This window comes from Bradysia coprophila, unplaced genomic scaffold (genome assembly GCF_014529535.1).
Source record: "Bradysia coprophila strain Holo2 unplaced genomic scaffold, BU_Bcop_v1 contig_193, whole genome shotgun sequence".
Lineage (NCBI taxonomy): Eukaryota > Metazoa > Arthropoda > Insecta > Diptera > Sciaridae > Bradysia > Bradysia coprophila.
In genome coordinates, this window is record NW_023503456.1 from 1,312,521 (window position 1) to 1,333,348 (window position 20,828).

Genomic DNA, 20,828 nt, shown 5'->3' on the forward strand with positions numbered 1-20,828 from the left:
CAGCAGAGCGGAGAAATGAAAGTCGCTGTTTGCTTTATGAAAAGCTAAATAATTTGTTTATTAAAATTTGTAAAAAAAAAAGTTAAAAAAGAACATAAAAATAGGTACTGCGCTCCACATCTGTGGATGGATACTTATGGATACACTTCGATAATACGCTTAAAAAATAAAATTCATCTTTCTCCCAGCGCTGTGTTTAAAAATACAATCCCGTGGTAAACTACGGACTCAAAAGTCTCCGTTTTCATCTTTTAAGTATTAGATAGACTTTTAACGGAAAGAAATGTTTTCCTTTTCTTTTAAACAAAATTTATGATTGCTTACGATCAGGGACGGGCAATCATGTCAATATTTGTACAGAATATGGCTTTTGGAATAAGCAAGGTACACTTTGAACTAAATGCGGCAACAAAACCGATTTTATTTGATAACCCGATTTTGTTGTCGTTGTATGTGCGTGCTAGTGTATATTGACTCATTCAATCAATTCGACAGCAGACCGAATTGAGTTTATCGCTTTTGTACTTCGTTAAATTATTGTTTTTGAATCGTGAAATCGATTACGTAATTGCAAGGTCAAAGAATATGAGCGTCGCTAACTCAATGAGAATTTTAAAAAATCCTAAAATTTGTGAAAACTCCGAAAAATTCCTAACAATTCCAAATCCCGAGTAAAAATAAAAATCTCGCAGGTTCGAAAAGATCCGTCTCACGTCTCACAATACAAAGGATTTGAGACCGTGAGACGTCGCTTTTCGAACCTTTGAGACTTTTATTTTTACTCGGGAAAGGCCCTGCCGAGGGGAGAAAATGAGAAATTCCAACAAGAATGAAGTTTGCAGCCAGAGCGAAGCCAAAGTTTCTATTTCCTCCCAATTAGAAGGAGAAATTTTGTCTCCTGAATTGTAGTTGTCTTCAGACCTAACCTCACATAAGTTTCGTTAAATGTTTCGTTCAATCATTCATTTGAATGGCATTTTTTTCAACGTGGATGACATTTCAAACTTCCTTGAAGATGATCCGTTTTGTCAAGGCATTTTGAATGAAGAATAGTAATTCGTTTACCGTGGGAAGATAATAAGAAATTCTAACAATAAGAGCGAAGTTTTTCGACCAGAGCAGAGCGTTGTTGAAATTTCCTGCTTTCTTCCAAAGTTGAGCAACGACGTTTTCCGTGTGTGTGAGGTGGCATTAACCGTTCTTCTCCACGAAACAAAAACTTCAATTTTGAAGATGAATGAGCTTGTCAACAATTTTGTTTGTGTACTCGTCAGCTCAATTTCTGGTAAAATAAACAAAAAACGAGCCGTCAGAACAGTCGGAGCGTTTGCTGCGACTGAGCCCCGTACAAACCCGTACATCCATTGCGCACGTGACACTAGTTCGTCCGTCGCCCTACTCTTACCGTAAGTCTAATGCGGCCGTAAACGTAGGTAAAGTAAAATTATTATGAAATGTGTACGTCTAAAAAATTGCGCATAGCGCAATTACGAAGCCCCGTACGACGTTCCTTTCAAATGTAACACAAACTACACTTCTCACTGATCAGTGACTTTGTAATTATCATTTTCATCGATTTATATTGTTTTTACAAAAATCCAAAATGGCGGCCGACGGCCATTTTGTTAGGAGGTGGAATAGAACGGCTGCTTTACATTCGTTAGTATCTTTCAAACAAAAAAAAAATTCATGAAATTCGGTCAAATTTTACTCGAGATATTAACAAAAAAACCACCACCTTCACTGTACGGCCGAGTAGCCTCATATAAGCTCACTCCAAGAGACCTAGCCCACGCTCCGGTAATCCGAATTTCATAAACTTTTTTTTCCCGGATTGGTACGGTCAATGCCTATCCAATAAAGCAAAATCTATCTAAATACGTTCAAATTTGACCAACCTACAAGCAAAAACGACTTGCCGCCTAGTTCACGAGTCGGTCATCCAATTTCCATAAACTTTTTTTTGTCGATAGGTATTGTAAATACCTTTCATTTGACGTATCACTTACAAGTGTAGTGCTTAAATGGCCAGAGATATCTTCGGAAAATGTTAAATCACTTATGGAGCCCCAGCTCCGGAAGGGTCGACCCAAAATCGCCCATCTTCGAACTTAGCCTCACTATTTTGACTATCTTTCAGGGAAAAAAAAAATTTTGAAATCGGATGTGATTTACTCAAGATATCGACGTGACAGACGGACAGACGGCCAAAATTTTTATTGCGGATTCGTCATCTATGAACATAGGCAAACACTTTGCCCTTACCGTCTGCTTCGAATTCCATCAATTACACACGGCATCGTAATCCTATAAGCCCCTTCGTACTTCGTACGGGGCTAAAAATTGAGCACACGAGTAAACAAACAAAAACTTCAATTCTTACACTATTTTCAAAACCAAATCAAAGTTGACAGTTCGGCGGAGAAAAGGACATTTACATGCTGCATGCATCGAAGTGTAAGGCAGGATGACACCATTCTCACCGAAATTATTCACGGCGATTCTGCAGAGTATTTTTAGGAAGTTAAACTGGAGTAAAATGGGAATAAAGATAAATGGAGAGTACCTGAGCAATCTCCGCTTCGCTGATGACATTGTACATACCGATAGCAGCGAATCTAGGCCAGGCTCAGCTTATGCTACAACAGTTAAGTGAAGAGGCAAGCAAAGTTGGCCTCAAGATGAACTTATCGAGGACATATCTAGGACATAAACTGAAGTTAGGTCTGGACAACCGAACTGCAGAAATAAGACGTAGGATTGGCCTTGCATGGGCAGCGTTCGGAAAACTCAGACTCATTTTCAAAAGCAAAATGAATAATTGTCTGAAACGCTCTTTTTGTCTTACATCATCTTACATAAGACCACACCAACAATTAAGATCGATTGGTTGTTTAGTTAACTTAAAAGAATTGTCTTAAAAACACACGCAAACAAAAGATTCATTTTCCGCTTCACTCGCATATATGGCAGGCACTGTAGTAGAGCAATTGTACACATCCAGTATTTGTACAGCTGATGCATCACTTGAATCTTACATGCTAATAAATTTGTGGCAATTTTTCCTGTCTTAATCAATAATAATAAAAAGCTCATCCGATCATCACCTACGAATGCGCCACTGCAATTAAAAATGGAATTAGTCAAACGGCAACTGAGTGTCAACCGACCATTCCCGAACCCACCTAAAAGACCTTCGATCTTTTGAGCAAACAGCAACAGTTGCGAGTGGTCCTCTTTACTGGCCATCAATCCGGTAACTTCGTTGTACGCACAGCGTAAAACATGCTGCATGGAATCTTTGCTGGGCATTGTCAACGTAACCGTGACCGGAGTTTCACGGCTCGCCTCGTCAAACGAGTTCGAAGGACATGGAGTTGCGGGCGGTTCGGTTTTAATTTCGGTTAAACATGCCATCTTAGTGGGTCGTTTGCCATAAGGTATGGCACTGCTGCCGGCCTCTCGTTTACGTGGCATATAAGTGGTGTCCTCACGTTGCATGTCCCTTTTCGGGCAGCTGCAGACCTTAAACAGCATTACGCGCTTACCGAGGATTTCGTTCCTAGATTGACGATACATTTGCTGTAGGTAATAGTACACAGTGGTTGCTCGCCCTCGGTAGCGAATAGCATCTACAAACATGATCTGAGTATTCGCCTTCGTGGGCGAACTAATTTCGCTTGGATGTTTCTTCACAAAAGCGTCGTCAGCCCTTCCTCCAACGCACTGTTATTTAAAAGTGAAAAGTTGCACTTACCGTGAATTCTCCAATGTGAATACCACCGCTGTCGACTTTCGATTGATGCCAGTGGTGCACGAGTTCTGGCACATAAACTCCAACATAAGCGATTCACTGGCATAACCGTCTTCATTCACAACTGGTCGATCCAACGGTACCACAACGGATAGACGTTCGCCGAATAGATGACCGTTTTCACCGCCAACGTATTGCGTTTTTGGATGGCAGCACTTCAGTATGTGTGCCTGCGGGACGCCTGTTTTTTGTCGGATTCAGAACAATGTGTTAAAATCGAGAAAATCAATGCACTGCACTGAACGGACCTTGATTGTTACCAATCGAAACTCTATGGTTGGCACACCGTTTCACCGGCAAGTGCATATCGTCTGGACTAGAGTATAGGATCATTGCACGTAGAAATAAGTTCGTTGCACTGTACGGCTTGTAGGACAGTGTCACCTTCATGACACTGTTCAATTTGATGTAAACTTTTCCAATTTTCGGATTGAACAGCCAGTTCTGGTTTTCACCCGGATCAATGTGCATATCGAAGGAGTGGTTGGTGTCAACGTTTTCCATGTTGGGAAATTTATTCCAGTGCTTTGCGGTAAATATTGGCCGTATGAGCATTGCGGGATTGTCAAGGTTTGATAAAGACTTACCTCGGGAATCGGATCGGTCGTGCGCTGAGGAATATTTACGGTGAAGTCGACAAAGGTTTCCAGCTATGACGGAGAAATAATTAAAAATCTGTTAACGTCTACAGGTCTATAGAGAGCACCAGGCCCCATGTTCCCATGATCGGATTGAGGTGGTTGGTAGCTACTACACAAACAAATTGCCCAATCCGATCACGTTTTAAGTTTTGGGCTGAACTGTTCAAGTTGACTTCAGACGTAATTGGGACGAACATATTCCCATCGTCTGTGAATGCTCACAATCTATAGGCTGCCCGATTATTACTCGTGATCCACCCAAATAACTACTATTATTCATACAATAAATGAACAGCCTCACTTACCGATTCCTGACTCATTACCATGTGCTCGTTCTAGAAAGGAAAAGAAATTTCAAAATTTTCTTTTTCAACAAGTTCCTATCGAAGTAACGATGCGATGGGTAGAGTTAAATGAAAATGCTAATCTCTAGTTAACATTACAATCTCGATTGTAAATGACAATTCTCTCTCCGGGCGGCTATGTCATCATGCTCGCTGGAGAGTTCGAAAGTATTTTGACTAAGGTATGTGATTCTGAACTAATTTTTTTTCTTGGCAATCACGAACCGGTAATACCTGGTTAAAATCGGTTTTACTGAAAAACTTAAAACTCTTGATTTCTGAAACTTTGATCCAATACCTAAATGTCATTAAACAGATTTTTTTGGGGAACAGAAGAGCCCGGTCAATGGAGGATTCCCAGATAAGTGACCCAAAAAAAACCGCTAACTTTAGTTGTATACCCTAACAACGATAGCTGGCCGAGCGCATACATCAGGCGCCACATCTCTATGAAGCAGCAGTACTTTTCACAGAAAATCTTTGGAATTAATAAGCGTCTCGAACGATTTGAACGATTTTCACTCAAGCAATTATAGGAGTAAGATACAGTTGAATTGTTGGATTAGATTGGAAACTAAATTTTCTCGTACATTTTTCATTCTGCTTTATCACTTAATAGAATTCAGTTCGTAATTAAGCTGCTCTGTGTTTCACTACAATTGAAGGAAATCTACGGAATCTAAGGTGAATGGTGTGGTGAAACTGTATGACTAGCGCCCACATGCATCCCAAACTTTGGGACCCAAAGTTAGAACTCAAGGGAAACTAACATTTGTTGGTTTGTTGTTGGTTGGTTTTGAGACCGTTCTAACAGCCTTTTACAGCCAATAACAAGTTCAGTCTGGACCACCGGCTTTACGTGACTTCCGAACCACGCCTCGAAGTATGTAATTACTCTCTGAGGAAAGTTAGGTGCGAAATTGATATCTCGCCTTAATGTAGGCTAGACATATGTACACAAATTCATCGTATTTGGGTTACGTCATACGATTCATTCAGTGTGTACATCGTTGCAGCCACCAAACACACCGCAACTACCCAAATTATGAAGCTTGAGTGAACTAAGGACGTTACCAATGCGATATAATCGCTAGAAAAATTCCATGCGGAATTTGTCTGTCACGGGAATCGAACCCGGATTTCCTACAGTTTTGTTCTGGTCACTTCTGGCTTTTTGGAAAGATTGAGGTGTCTGGATGTCAGTTCCTAGAAATCCATCACACCAAAGGATCCATCCGAAGGATCCATCTATTTCCCAATGCTAGAACTCCAGACTGACCAGTCCTTCTATCATTTTTTTTAAAGTTTTTTTTTTCTTGATTAAGGTGGTGTGACTATCGAAATGAAATGTCCACTTTTTCTTCTTTCGTTGAACAAATAAATATTTATTAGGCGCGTTGTGTTTTGTCTTATTTTCTTCCCTTAATAGGCCATGAGAAATAGTATATTTCGTACCGAGGACTAAAAGTCTTTTTTAGCGTGTGAGATGTTTCCAGACAGAGCCGCAGGCGATGCCCTAGGTATGAAAATTATGTTTTTTCTTGACGACTGGTCGAATGACATATCTAGTGAGAGAAGTGCAGCACTTTCTTTTCCGTCGGGAGAAAATAGAACGTTTCTACATCGAATTGTCACTTTTTTTATGTTTTCGAAAATAGTAGTGTGGCGAAACATCACTCTTGTTGGAATTTTCTTTTTCTTTTTCCTTTGTGAACAAATAACTAACGAATGTTAATTTGCGAATGTCAAACCCGGAACCGGCGAACATTTCAAATTTTTGATAATCTATTTTCAGCTCTATACTCATCCGTGCCATATACCGAAGAGGGATTCTTCTGACAAATAGAAGACCGAAATCGGACGCATTTTCCATTTGAATTTTTTATATGGACCCAGTAACGTATTCGACCCCAGAAGCCAAAACCACTTTTAAAAAAATTGTGTGGCTAGTGTGAGGTGATCAAAAGCCGAAAACATGCACTTTTCTTATAAAAATTTCTCCAGTTACACGAGCCGTACGGGGTCGTGTGGGGTGTCATTAGAAAGGTAATTGCATGTACTTCCGGGGCAAATAGGGTCTTATTGGGCTTAAAATTCATCTATACTGAGATATGTACAGTTGAAGTTTTCAACCGAAAAAAGACTGAAAACTTACACTTTTCTTACACAAATTTCTTAAACGAAACGTATTTCAGGACAAATAGAGCTTACGGAAGTTTGGTAGCATCTACGATTCAATATAAGCACTCAAACATTTCAACTTCTTCGTCGTAGATGCTTCCAAACCCCAATAAGAACCTATTTGCCCTGAAAGTGCATGTAATTACCTTTCTAATGACACCCCACACGACCATATACGTTTCGTGTATCTCGAGAAATGTCTCTAAGAAAAGTGTAAGTTTTCAGTCTTTTTTCGATATCTGCCCAGAGCAACTTAACAAGTTTCTTATCACGGTTTTTGTTGCATACATGATGCAGAAATTAATTGACCAAAAAAACTTCGCCGAATCTTCACATCTGCACTGAAACTTTACGGACTCTCTTCTATTTTCTGAAATATTTTTTTTACACTTAGCTCCCTTGTGTTCTAGACGTCCCTTCGGCATGCACAACACAATGTTATCAACACATTCCATTATCATTGCCGCTGGGTCCAAATTCAATAACATCTCTGGAAACTCACATCTGGAAGCTATCGACAAAATGAAGCTTATGGATGTGCCATTTTCATCGCAATACGAATATTGATATTATGTGGTTGTGACATCGATGTGAACGGGACGGAAGGTGTAGTTATTGTCGTATCACACGTACCATTAAGGAATTTATAGGCGAATGCGGAACGCAAATTTGTTAAGGTGACGGAGGTGATGGTTCAAGTTAATTAATTTCATTGTCATCACCGCGAAATTGATTACTTTGTTAAATTCCAAGCAAATAGCCTATTGGTGTGAGAATGTAGTTTGCCTCTGAAGAACTTATGAGTTAATTGTATCCAGAAACAAGCTCATAAAACAGATGGAAATATGGGCCCTTAGGAATGATGGAATTTTTGGAAACTGCATCTAGGAGACCTCGAAAATTTCCTGAGTCCAGAAAAGTTCAAAGTCCTAAGTTAAACAAAAAAAAACTGTTGAAAATGCCTGTCACCACTGAGTCCTAGAACCAGAAAAAAGATGGACTTTGTGGAGTGATGGAATTCTATGAATTGACCTTCAGACACCTTATTCTTTCCCAAAGTCCAGAAAAGAGAAAAAAAAATGGAAATGCTTGCTATTTTTGATTTCTAGAGCTGAGAAGAAGGTGGACCTTCTGGAGTGAGGTAATTCTGGGAACTGAATCCTAGACACCTCAATCTTTCCACAAATCCTGAGGAAACTACAAAAAAATGATGTAAATCCTTGTTATGTTTGAATTCTAGCTTCGGGATGCGTTTTACAGATCATTGAAAGGGATTTATGGACCCTTGGCAAAAATAGTTAAAATCCTTCGACATTCTGAATTCCGCAAAAAGACGGTTTTTTTGCATTTCAAGTAATGCGACTTGAGTAGTTTGTTTGTTAGCAAATGAGCAAAACATTTGCCCAATTAGTGGAACATACGAAAAGAAGCCAATCTAGTCGTAACATGATTGAATTGATAGACGTTTGAAATGTATGGACAGGATATCCCAGAACGCTGAGACAGTATATTAGCTCCACTGAATACTAATACTAAAACTGCAACGTTTCTTGGGAATTTATACTTTCCCAATGTTTTGAAAGTTTGAATATTGCAGCGTGGACGACAATTTCTTTACTTCAATTTCCGCTCGAGTTGGAATTTCTCCCCTCTGTAAACACAACGTTTTTCATGCGTGCATGTTGTGTTTTGCCGTTTTACTCCACGAAACGAAAACATCTAATTCGACATGTCAGTTTTGAGAACATAAACAAAGTGACAGTTTGAAAGAGAAAATTTCTATTTTCTCCCCACAGGAGGGAAAATGGTGCACTTTTCATACTAGAAATGTCATTCGACAAATTCGCAATAAAACGAAATTTTCTCATGGCCTATTGAGGGACTTTGTTTAATCAATGTCTCCAATGGGAAGAAGTATACCAGAAGCCTGGGAAAATGCGGTAATTACATTGCTGCATAAAAAAGGAGACATAACAAAGCTGGAAAATTACCGGCCCATAAGCCTATTGTCAACACTCTACAAGTTGTTTATGAAAATCATTCCGAAAAGGAACACTAACAAGTTCGACTTCTACCAACCTGTTGAACAAGCTGCTTTCAGATCTGGTTTCAGCACAAACGACCATTTGCAGGTGATGAGAACGCTTATTGAGAAGTGTCGTGAATACAACATCGACATAGTCTTGCTATTCATAGACTTCAGTGGAAACATGGTCGATATTGGACGCATTAGACGTATGTAGAGTAGACTCAAGGTACTCCAACACAATTCGATATGTGCACAACAATGCTACTTCATAAAAGAGCACGGAGAAATTCAGAATCGGCCGAGGTGTAAGGCAGGGTGACACCATTTCACCGAAATTATTCACGGCGATTCTGCAGAGTGTTTTTAGGAAGTTAAACTGGAGTAAAATGGGAATAAAGATAAATGGAGAGTACCTGAGCAATCTCCGCTTCGCTGATGACATTGTACCGATAGCAGCGAATCTAGGTCAGGCTCAGCTTATGCTACAACAGTTAAGTGAAGAGGCAAGCAAAGTTAGCCTCAAGATGAACTTATCGAAAACAAAAGTCATGACCAACATCGGGGACGATAGAGAAATCAAAATTGGTGACACTGTCATTGAACGAGTCGACAGCTATGTATATCTCGGACATAAACTGAAGTTAGGTCTGGACAACCAAACTGCAGAAATAAGACGTAGGATTGGTCTTGCATGGGCAGCGTTCGGAAAACTCAGACTAATTTTCAAAAGCAAAATGAATAATAGTCTGAAACGCAAAGTTTTCGACACTTGTGTCCTTCCAGTGCTCACTTATGGAGCGGAAACGTTAACTTTAACAAACGCATCCGAAGATAAATTGAGAGTGACACAAAGAGCCATGGAACGGAGTATGCTTGGAATAACACTCAGAGACAGAATGACGAATCAATGGATTCGACAACAAACCAGGGTCGTTGATGTCATGGAAAGAATAGCATCTCTGAAATGGAGCTGGGCGGGACATATTGCAAGAAGGACAGACGAACGTTGGACCAAAAAGATAATGAACTGGCGACCATATAAAAGACGAGCTATAGGTAGACCACCAGAGAGATGGACAAACGGAATTAAGAATATTGCAGGTACAAACTGGCAGCAAATGGCAATGGATCGTACGAAATGGAAAGAAGTTGGAGAGGCCTACATCCAGCAGTGGATAGAAACAGGCTGAAAAAGAAGAAGATTGAGGGAAGAAAATAAGGCAAAACACAACGGACGTTAGTCAATTCTGACATTTTGCTAAAGAACAAATGTTTGAGGAAAGTACAGAGGCTCCTCATCCTTTGACATGTCAAAGGCCAGCTATCGTTGAAAGATCACCTTTACAAAACGCCTCCAATAGTCAAAGTTGATTGAGAAATAGAAATCAGTCTCAAAGTTAGCGGGTTTTTTTAGACATTTTTCCGGACTGTTCGAGACCCTTGACAAAAAAAATGTTGTACGAGTCAACCGTTCAGAGTCAGCTGTATGTTCGGATTTGACGGAGATATTTACATCCTATAACTGACAGCCTGCCTATAAATACCGTTCTAAGTGTAACAATTGTTGGCTCTGCATTGTTCCAGGAAAACCCTGAACTGAACGGTAAGACCTAAAAAACACGATCAATTCAGCGACAATTACGCTGGGTTTTCCAGTGAAATCATCCCATCTTCACTACAGGCTAAACAATGGAAAACACAGCACAATGGTCGATCGTATCAACTCAATATTGCCGGTGTGTTTTCTGCCAAATCTCTCCTGCGGAAGCACTTCAATGACTTTTTTCATCTTCGAGTGGAAGTCAACCATTTCGGCTGTCATTTAGACAACCCATTCTCATTAGAATCTGAAAATCTGATTAGAGTCTGATAAGATTTCCCCAGTACGGTCGCGCAGGCAAAACAACCGGCACCAGAATTTCAAATTCAGAGAAGGTTCTGATGATATCATTTTTTGCAGACTTTTAACACCAGTGGTGTCTTTACGAATCTAAAGCCGAAAACAGACGAGCGATTTTGGGTTGATGTTATTTACCACAGGCTAACCAATGTGAAACAGAGCACAATTATTGTCGACCCCATCAATGCAAAATTACTAGTGTGTTTTCGGCCTTAGATTTTTCTCTTTACTATTACCCACCTACACAGATAGATAGATGTCAGTACCTCAAAATTGATAAAAAAAGAAACGAAATTTTACTCACATTCATCGCACACAGTTCACCCAAACCATGGCTGAAATGATAATGAAACAAAACAAAAAACGTCATGCGAACATTCAAATGAAAAATAACCAAAAATATTCGAATATACACTTACTCTGCATCATAAATGTTATCCAAAATGTGCGCGTTCATTTCAAGGTCTTTTCGGTCCTAAAAAGAAAACGAAGAAAACAAAAAAAAATTGCGATGATAAAATGTGATGCAATAAAGAGATTTGTGCGGTAAAATCGCGCCAACCAAATCGTCAGATGGAACGGAAACAAAATGTTCCACAAACGACAAACTTTGATGGGGTCATCATGAACAGCTGACGAAATGATAAGAGTCAATTAATTACACGAAAGTTTAAACGGCAACGTTCGGTATTACCATACACCTTAAGTGCCTCACGTATTTTTCTTTAAACCCCTGAAATCGCAAGAATTCGCATTTTTTAACATATTATCTCACATAACACGGAAAAAAGGGATCATCAGCAGCATCAGCAGGTAGTAATTTTGTTTGCAGTTTATGTGTGTACATAATAAAAAAGTCGGTAAGACTGCATGTGCACACACAAATTGAATGTGTGTACCTCATCTTCGGTAGAAAAGATAGTTAACACATATTCAATGCGATGCATTCCAGTTTAGACGAGATGTTTAGGTATAATGTGCATGACTCAACCAGCAACAAGTTATTTTTTAGACGATTATTTTCAAATCATTTACTTAGGCGTTTATGGATATATATAGAATGAGGCAAGGCCGTAGCCTAAGTACCATCGGCTACCATCGAAGGTAGTTTTTTCGACGCTATTTTACATTCGATGGACAATTGACTTTTCATCATTTTTCAATCAATAATTGCTCTCAGATCAAACATAACTAAATTCGATGACCGATTACACTACCACTGACGGGAATTCAAATAATTCGAAAATTGGCAAATTCTTCAGCAAGACAAAAAAAAATCGCATAACTTTGGCTTAAATAGTTCTTGTCAACAATAACATACCTGGTGATGTCCTTTTATTTGGTAAATAAAATCTGAATCTGCGGCCAAGTCACCAATACGCAAATCGGTCCGTCTCTTTAAACGATTTCGCTGCGACTATTTATTTTGCAATGTTGAAGACAAAGTGATGATCGCGATATAACCGATTGGTGTAACAAGAATTCACCGATGTTTAATCAATCGTACGCTAACTGAGCATCATTTTTGCTGTTTATCACGTTCAATTACATGAAAATGAGTGCGCTGTCTCGTATATTATTTTCTGTCGTTTAAAGACCGCTTATTTTGATATTTTTGTTTTAAGTAACACGCACAATCACATACGCACAGCAATCGAATGAAATTTAGACTGAATGCGGTGGAGCGACGTTGGTAACGATTACTTTATATGCGTAACAGACGTAAACACCGTAAACATCATATGAACTTATGTGTAGACCGGTGTAGATCCCAACAAACAGTTCGCATGATTTTTACGCGCTAAAAATTTAATTATTTTCTGGTAAATCTGGTCTTCGGTTTCTTACGTTCAATTTTGTGCACAAAATATTGTAACGAAAGACTCGTCCATTTTAAATGTTTTAAAGTTCAAAACACACCAGGCACCAGGCTCTTAGTTTCGTTAGGCTTCAAAGAACGATGAACATTTTGGTTGAAACACATTTTCGATGCCTCGTCCCTCGTGTGTGTTAATGAAATCAAGCCGGATGAAACGAAATATAAATAAATTAAAATAGCGTAATTTGTCCTCTGCGAGTAACTAAATGAAGAGACTTAGCAAAAAAATGTTTATTAAGCTGAATTTTCCAAGGTTCTGAAAGAACAGGTTAAGACAGCCACGAACGAGTCACCCACCCGAAATTAATAAAAGCACTCAGTACAGATTGTGTGAGAAATCAACTTGAAGAAAATGTTTTTTTGGAAAATCGGAATTTCGTTTTTGTTAAGCTGCCTTTTTCATATAATCTTCGAAGGCGCTGACCTGACCCAGGGGCGCCGACTTCTAAGGACCAGCGAGGCACCACTACTCAAATGATGAGCACCACTACATCTTTCCAGTCTTACTTGAAAGAGCACCACTACTCCCAGATTCGCTTGTTGTATGAGCACCACTACTCCCAAACACAAGTCGGCGTCCCTGCCTGACGCAATTTGTGCGTCACCGCCTTCGTCATTGTTTTATCCTGTTCTTTCCGAAGCTTGATACGGCAGAGACAATCATCACGAATAGGTTATGTTAGGTTTTATTTAGGAGTTCGTGGTCTCATACAAAGACAAAAAAGACAGAAAAATAATTAAGTTCCGGCATGCGATCCACCAAAAACAATTAAGCGTCAGGCCATTCTTTGTTTGGGAGGAAAAATGTTTCCCACAAAGTTTACAGTCTTGGAATGAATAACTTTTAGCTAGTGGCAGATAGTGAAACTGTCTCAAAAATTTAATCGATTCACCCTGTTATCAGGCAATGACTATCAATCTTACTTACTGTACGATGCATACCCACAACGAACTTCCCTGTATGTCAAGGGAAAACTGACTTTGAATTTGTAAACAGACGTAAGAACGCGGCAACCAAGTGAAGCAATGTATCAGAGTAGTATATCCTCTCGTCAGTCTATTACTTTTCTATTTGGTGCAACGATAATTTTCTATCATAGCCAACATATGTAGAGCAGGTACATAAACTGCCATCATGCCCGTCCAATGTTAGCGAAAACCGAATTGATTTCCCATCGCAGTGGAAAATTCATTTTCAACTCAGCGCAGAGAGTGGTGTAATAAACTTTCCATAGCTTAGAACGTAGTTTTGGTAACCATTTTTGAAAGAATTTTTAGCCCCGTACGAAGTACGAAGGGGCTTATAGGATTACGATGCCGTGTGTAATTGATGGAATTCGAAGCAGACGGTAAGGGCAAAGTGTTTGCCTATGTTCATAGATAACGAATCCGCAATAAAAATTTTGTCTGTCCGTCTGTCCGTCTGTCCGTCTGTCCGTCTGTCACGTCGATATCTTGAGTAAATCAAATCCGATTTCAAAATTTTTTTTTTCCCTGAAAGGTAGTTGAAATAGTGAGGCTAAGTTCGAAGATGGGCGATTTTGGGTTGACCCCTCCAGAGCTGGGGCCCCATAAGTGCTTTAACGTTTTCCAAAGATTTCTCTGGCCATTTAAAGGCTACACTTGTAAGTGATACATCAAATGAAAGGTATTTACAATACCTATCCACAAAAAAAAAGTTTATGGAAATTGGATGACCGACTCGTGAGTTAGACCCCTTGGTGTGAACTAGGTACAGGGCGGCAATCCGTTTTTGCTTGTAGGTTAGTCAAATTTGAACGGATTTAGATGGATTTTGATTTATTGATTTATTGACCGTACCAATCAGGGAAAAAAAAGTTTATGAAATTCGGTTTACCGGAGCGTGAGCTAGGTCTCTTGGAGTGAGCTTATATGTGGCTACTCGGCCGTACAGTGAAGGTGGTGTTTTTTGTTAATATCTCGAGTAAAATTTAACCGAATTTCATGAATTTTTTTTTGTTTGAAAGGTACTAACGAATGTAAAGCAGCCGTTGTACTTTCCACCTCCTAACAAAATGGCCGTCGGCCGCCATTTTGGATTTTTGTAAAATCAATATAAATAGGTGAAAATGATAATTCTAAAATCACTGATCAGTGGGAAGTGTAGTTTGTGTTACTTTTGAAAGGAACGTCGTACGGGGCTTCGTAATTGCGCTATGCGCAATTTTTAAGACGTACACATTGCATAAGAATTTTACGACGTTTACGGGCGCAATAGGCTTACGGTAAGAGTAGGGCGACGGACGAAGTAGGGTCACGTGCGCAATAGATGTACGGGTTTGTACGGGGCTCAGTCGCAGCAAACGCTCCGACTGTTCTGACGGCTCGTTTTTATTTCGTTCGCTACGCTAATGTGCCACCATATATTATAGACTCATGATAGTCGTGAGGGAAATCTGCTTTCCCATACACTTTAAACACCCCCTAAACTACGGGCATACACACGGTTCGTCTTTAGCAAACATGTTGTGAATGTTAAATAATTTCACGAACACACTCGCACACCAGGCACATAATAAAGGATAAAGCGCTGAGATTTTGGTACAAATCTTTCGACTTATGATAATAAAATATAAATTTAGAACGTGTTGAATGATTATTTGCCGCTCTCCACCGAATGGTATACATGGAAGGAAGAAGAAAAAACAACAAAGGAACGAGAATCGGTTTTTTTTGCCTTCGTTCTCTGTTCAAAGAAATTTCGAGCGGTAAACTAGAAGTTATAGAAGGTAGATTTACGGGCGTGAAAAATTGAATCAAAAGTTTTCCCGTTGCTGTGTGACACAAATAAAATAAAAAAAAGATCAGTGGAGAAAAGTGGTTTATTATTCTAGTCGTTAAACTATATGTCTGATGTGGTTTTTTCATGGTTTTCAATAAAAAGAGAATTCACGGCAGTTGATAACCGGAATTGAAATTTTAAATTGAATTGAATGGAAAGCGGAGTGATTGTGTTGAAGTTCCGAATACAGTTGCAGATTTTAAGTGGATAAATGGAGACTTATTATGTCAGGCGACAGTCAAGGAGATAAGCAGTTGTTTGGAGTGGAAATAATTTCACAAAGAAAATGATTTAATTCGTGAGAAGTAGAGAAAATGTACTTTAGAGTCCCTCTTCTCTCATACCTTATATCCAGAGCAAGAGTGAGAATATGGTGACTGGGGTTTAGTTGCCCAGTGGCCATGACATCTCTCTTCTTCTTCTTCTTCTTCTTCTTTTTCAGCCTGTTTCTATCCACTGCTGGATGTAGGCCTCTCCAACTTCTTTCCAATTTCGTACGATCCATTCAGGGCCTATTATTTGGGAATTAATTCCCAAAATTCACAAATATTCCCAAATATTGAACTGAATTGAAGAAGTCGTCTGTAGAGACGCAGATGTCTTTTCACTCAGGAACTACCCTTTAAATATTTGAACGATCAGTGGATATTATCCTTATAAACTTTTTAATACAAAAAATGACCTGTTTTAAGCCGATGGAGGAACCCCAAAAGATTTAAGTGTTAAGTGCAATGAAAATAACACTTTGTTCATAAGAAATATGCATTGACATTGCCTAATCACGTCAAGCACATTACGTCCGAGGTTCCAAATTTTTGCTTTGACTTGAAAAACCTTGTCATCTAAGTCCCTAAATTTATTTCTGATAAATTAATCTGGTTTTAGTCGGCCGTGATTCTAGAAAAGAGATGATCCAGTAGAGATGAGTCCGTAGAACGGCAATTATTTTCTATCGTATTCTCTTCTTCAAGTCTTCCGATATAAATACGCTTTGCTGCTTCGCGTATAGATGTCGTTCATGGCTTATAATTTGGTTATCGATTTTGGAAATATTTGAGAATATTTGGAAATATTTGGGAATTTTTGGGAATATTTAGGAATATTTGGAAATATTTGGGAACTTTTGTGAATATTTGGGAATTTTTGGGAAGTAGAAGGTTGTAGAAGTGTAGACGATAGAAAATACCTGCTGTAATGCCGCTGGATATTCCAGTCACTCGTGAACAGCTACTATTAGCTTTCTTTTGAATTTTCGACTGATCGAAATCAGCGCTATTTTTTCCGGGACTTTCTTATATACTACCACTACATATAAGAAAGTTCCGAAAAAAATAGGGCTGATTTCGGTCAGTCGAAATTCAAAAGAATACCCGCTAAAAAAAACTTCTGATGGATGTCATTAAATGTCAGTGGCATTTAGACACGATTCATAAAGCCTGGTTGATAACAATACAAAAAAAGAAACCTAACATTTTGGCAGAATATATTGAAAAGGATCAATTTTTTGGAATTAATTCCTAAATATTCACAAATATTCCCAAAATTCCCAAATATTCCCAAAATCGATTCCCAAATAATAGGCCCTGATTCCATTGCCATTTGCTGCCAGTTTGTACCTGCAATATTCTTGATTCCGTTTGTCCATCTCTCTGGTGGTCTACCTATAGCTCGTCTTTTATATGGTCGCCAGTTCATGATGCTAAAAACCTTCAAACGAAGCCACAACGAATTATACATTGCCATCTCTCTACTACTTATCAAGGCTGTAAACTTTGGGAAGGTCACGCAGACCGCCATTTTATTAGATACGCGGGAACACACCATGTCTGATGATTTTACATACAAAAAAAAATTCACCACATCATCACGGCGATGACAATCATCACAGTAGTAGGTGAATTTTTGTATGAAATCCGCCATGTTATCATCAAGTGTGGTGTGTAAGCCGCGTATCTGTATCTGCGTGACCTCCGCAAAGTTTACAGCCTTGCTACTTAAAGGTTTCTTCCAAAGGTGAAATGAAATGTCAAACCGTCATCGATAGAGCCATAACCTGTAACCTCACTACTACTGATCAAGTCCGAGTAACTGTAAATCTGAACACTGGCGGCTGCACCGTCATCCATAGAGAACCCTAACCTCAACTCCGTGAAAAAAATTGAAATTATTGCGATCCGTTTAATTTTATGTTTTTTTCCGGATCTACAAAAACGTTTAATTTAATAGATTTCCGATGTATAAAAGGTGACATTTTGATTGTTTCTTGTATGGCGTAAGTGTTTATGTTATAAATTCACTGAACCTTAAAACACTCTAGAAAACACTGTTGAACGGGCGAAAAGAAAGGAGGCCAAATGAATGAAAATGTATCTTAGACACCCGGAAAAGGGCTTTAAATACGAAGGTCGTATGTGAAAACGGTGCATTTAATAAAAGTACGTTCAAAGGGAATTCTCATTCTTTGCCAGACTTGTAGAATTTCTTTGGATAATGTAGATTCCACCAATGGATACAACATTGCTAGAGGTGTGCACCGATTTTAAAATTGTCGGCGGCGGCGCGCTGAGTGTTCAGGAATCGGCGGCGGCGCGCTGAGAGAAAATTAGAGTCGGCGGCGGCGTACTTCGCGGTGCGCCGACAAATTTTTAAAAATTCGAAAAATCGTCCAGTTCAATGCAAAAAAGTTTTTAATAAAAAATATAAATCGAAAAATAACAAAAGAATTGAAGAAAAAAATTGTAAGCTGTTTTCATCATCGTATCTTATCAAAAAAAAAAGAAAGTTTCGAATCCAATTTACTCTTTCATTTGAATTTTAAGAACAAAGTCTTTTAGATAATCGTAATTGTTATGCATGAATAACACTTTATCTAAGTTATCTGGCGTAATCTGTGTGCGCTTTTGATTAACAATGATTCCGGCAATTGAAAAGTTTCTTTCGCTGGGAGTGCTTGTAGCCGGAATAGCGAAGACTTGTGTTGCTAGACTGCTTAATGTTGGCATAAGTCTTGCGTGATCTTTCCAATACGTTAACACATTCGTGATTTTGATTTTGTTGTGCATGCTTAACAACAAGTAGCATTCACGTTCTACTGCTGTTTGTGACGTATTAGTTCTGGCGACCGACGATAACGTTGAATGCTTCTCAGCTAATTCTTCCACATACGACTCACTCTTTGTTATGGAAGAATTGTTAGGCGAGCTGGAAACTCCAGCCGAGGCTATGTCTGCAGAACCTTTCACTAAAAATTCAACCGGTGTGGTCTGGCTCGCTAGTAAATAATTCTTAACATCCAGTAGGTTCTGGAACCGTGGATCTAGCAGCGATGCCAGCACGACTACGTCCGACAGTGGAAAACGGTGGTCAAAACCTGACAACATGTTCGCCTTCAGTAGTTTAATTTCATATGAATCCTTAACTTCACTTTCTAGCAACGAACTTATTTCACTCCGGAAGACGACGTAATAGTTCATTGTAGCATATGAACTACCTGAGAAAATAGCAGTTATCCTCTGGAAGTGTCGCAGAAAATCAACTAACTCCTTCGCTAACAAAATATCACTGTTCAATAGCACGAGCTCAGAATTATCGGTTTTGTGCAGCATTAAATTGATGACATTTTTGTTGTATCCAACCAAACTTTCCACCATCATTAAGACACTGTGCCATCTTGTCTTAACGTCAAGCTTTAAAGTGTGACGATGATCACTGCTGTCTTCAATTGAAGAGGCCAGGCTTTCAAGATCGTTATCAACGTCGTCAACGTCGTCGTAGATCAAAAACATTTCGCTCCATTCAGATATTTCGGCAGCTAACGCACTCTGATCTTTAGTTAATTTTTCAAACTCATCCGTTCTATACCGCAGCGCTTTCACAATGTCTTTTATCTTCTTTAGCAAAACTTTTATGGGTTCCGTTTTCTTAATGCCGTCAACCGATACAAGGTTATGAAGTGCGTGTCCTACGCAAGATATGTTTTCGTAACTTCCCAAGTTACAAGTTTTCTTCATGTTTTTCGCTGGAATGAAAAATTAAATGTAAAATTTTATCGGCTCAAAGCAGAAGCCTTCATCTTCATACCTGCATCGGTAACCATGTATATATTCTTCTGCGTAAGTCCGTAGCAATCGAGAAGGGATTCAATGTATGGCAGAACATTTTCCCCTTTATGGCGATCGGCAAAATGGTTCGTTGAAAGCGTTAGATTTACCAAAGCGAATTGTTTATCGACAAAATGAAGGGTCAACGTCATGTAGCTCCTTCGTCTGTATTTGTCGGACCACCCATCGAAAGTCACAGCTACTGTAGGCGGAGATTCAGCTTTTATGTAATCAATCAGCCAAGCGCGACAATCATCGTAAACAGTAGTCAGTGCTCTGGCTATAGTTGTTCGATGTGGCAAATCGTCTGTTTCAGCGACATGATACTTCTGGGAAGATAATGAGATTCGAGGTAGAATAAATTCAGTAAATAAAAAACGAAAACTTACCTGGAAAAAGTCACGCAGTCCCTGGCCATCTACTAAACTAAATGGTAGAAGATCTCTGCAACAAAATAGAACCAAGTCTCGCGTCAAAACAAATTTAGCCTCTTTCTTGCTCGATGACGTTGTAGCAGTCCTATCTGTAGCAAAATAGCTCTGAATACTTCGTTTAGTTTGTTCAGCGGTTTTCGAATGAAGAGAAATTTTGTGGTCTTTCTGTACATGATTGATCAACGTGGTTGTGCTGATCGAAGATGAAAATACTTTTACACCGCTTCTGTCGAACGAAATGAGGTGTTGATGTACACAACTACGAGTTTATTAATGAAAGAAACTCACTCGACAAGCAACCTGGTTTCATCAGCTTCGGAGAAACACACATTACAAAACCACTTGTCCCGTTGACTTTCGACGACCCGTTCATCAGCCCGGAAACATAAATATCCGAAATATGACCATGCAATGGACTTTGATGACGACTTTGTGAGCTTTATTAAGAGTTCGGAATTTTTGACACCGATCAGGTCTGCGTCCACAGATTTGCTCTTAGATTTTGCCATTGTCACTGCGGCTACAAGAAACCAGATGAATATGGCAATTCCAAACAATTTTTTGTATGCAACTTGTTCGTCAAACACTTGGCAGCCGCATATTGCGAAAGATATTCTTACTTACTTCGTTTGATATCGCCCGTAAATATTTCTTGTTAAAAAAAACCGAGACGCACGTAATGGCCACCAAAAGTTGTTCAAAT

At 39.1% G+C, this 20,828-nt stretch overlaps 2 protein-coding genes and 1 long non-coding RNA gene across 5 annotated transcripts; all 3 read right to left on the reverse strand.

The window, feature by feature from the left end:
- Positions 1–2,944: 2,944 nt before the first annotated feature.
- LOC119075141 (cellular tumor antigen p53-like) lies at positions 2,945–12,589 on the reverse strand. 3 transcript variants are annotated; one of them, XM_037181527.1, is made up of 9 exons: positions 12,231–12,588; positions 11,329–11,384; positions 11,214–11,244; positions 4,761–4,790; positions 4,402–4,464; positions 4,063–4,339; positions 3,758–3,995; positions 3,186–3,562; positions 2,945–3,121 (listed from the first exon to the last, which is right to left on the reverse strand). In XM_037181527.1, exons 2-9 carry the CDS (start codon positions 11,364–11,366, stop codon positions 3,108–3,110), a joined length of 1,068 nt encoding a protein of 355 aa, XP_037037422.1. In that variant the 5' UTR covers positions 11,367–11,384; positions 12,231–12,588; the 3' UTR covers positions 2,945–3,107. The 3 variants fall into 3 exon arrangements, with proteins under 3 accessions (XP_037037422.1, XP_037037423.1, XP_037037424.1); XM_037181528.1 differs by lacking the exon at positions 4,761–4,790 and having other exon boundaries at positions 12,231–12,589; XM_037181529.1 differs by lacking the exons at positions 11,214–11,244; positions 12,231–12,588.
- A 6,441-nt stretch (positions 12,590–19,030) lies between these two features.
- LOC119075255 lies at positions 19,031–20,003 on the reverse strand. Its single transcript, XM_037181652.1, has 3 exons — positions 19,672–20,003; positions 19,082–19,609; positions 19,031–19,038 (listed from the first exon to the last, which is right to left on the reverse strand). Exons 1-3 carry the CDS (start codon positions 19,841–19,843, stop codon positions 19,031–19,033), a joined length of 708 nt encoding a protein of 235 aa, XP_037037547.1. The 5' UTR covers positions 19,844–20,003.
- An 83-nt stretch (positions 20,004–20,086) lies between these two features.
- Positions 20,087–20,828, reverse strand: LOC119075261. The gene is made up of 3 exons (XR_005087349.1): positions 20,750–20,828; positions 20,414–20,645; positions 20,087–20,351 (listed from the first exon to the last, which is right to left on the reverse strand). It is a non-coding gene; the product is annotated as an uncharacterized LOC119075261 (long non-coding RNA).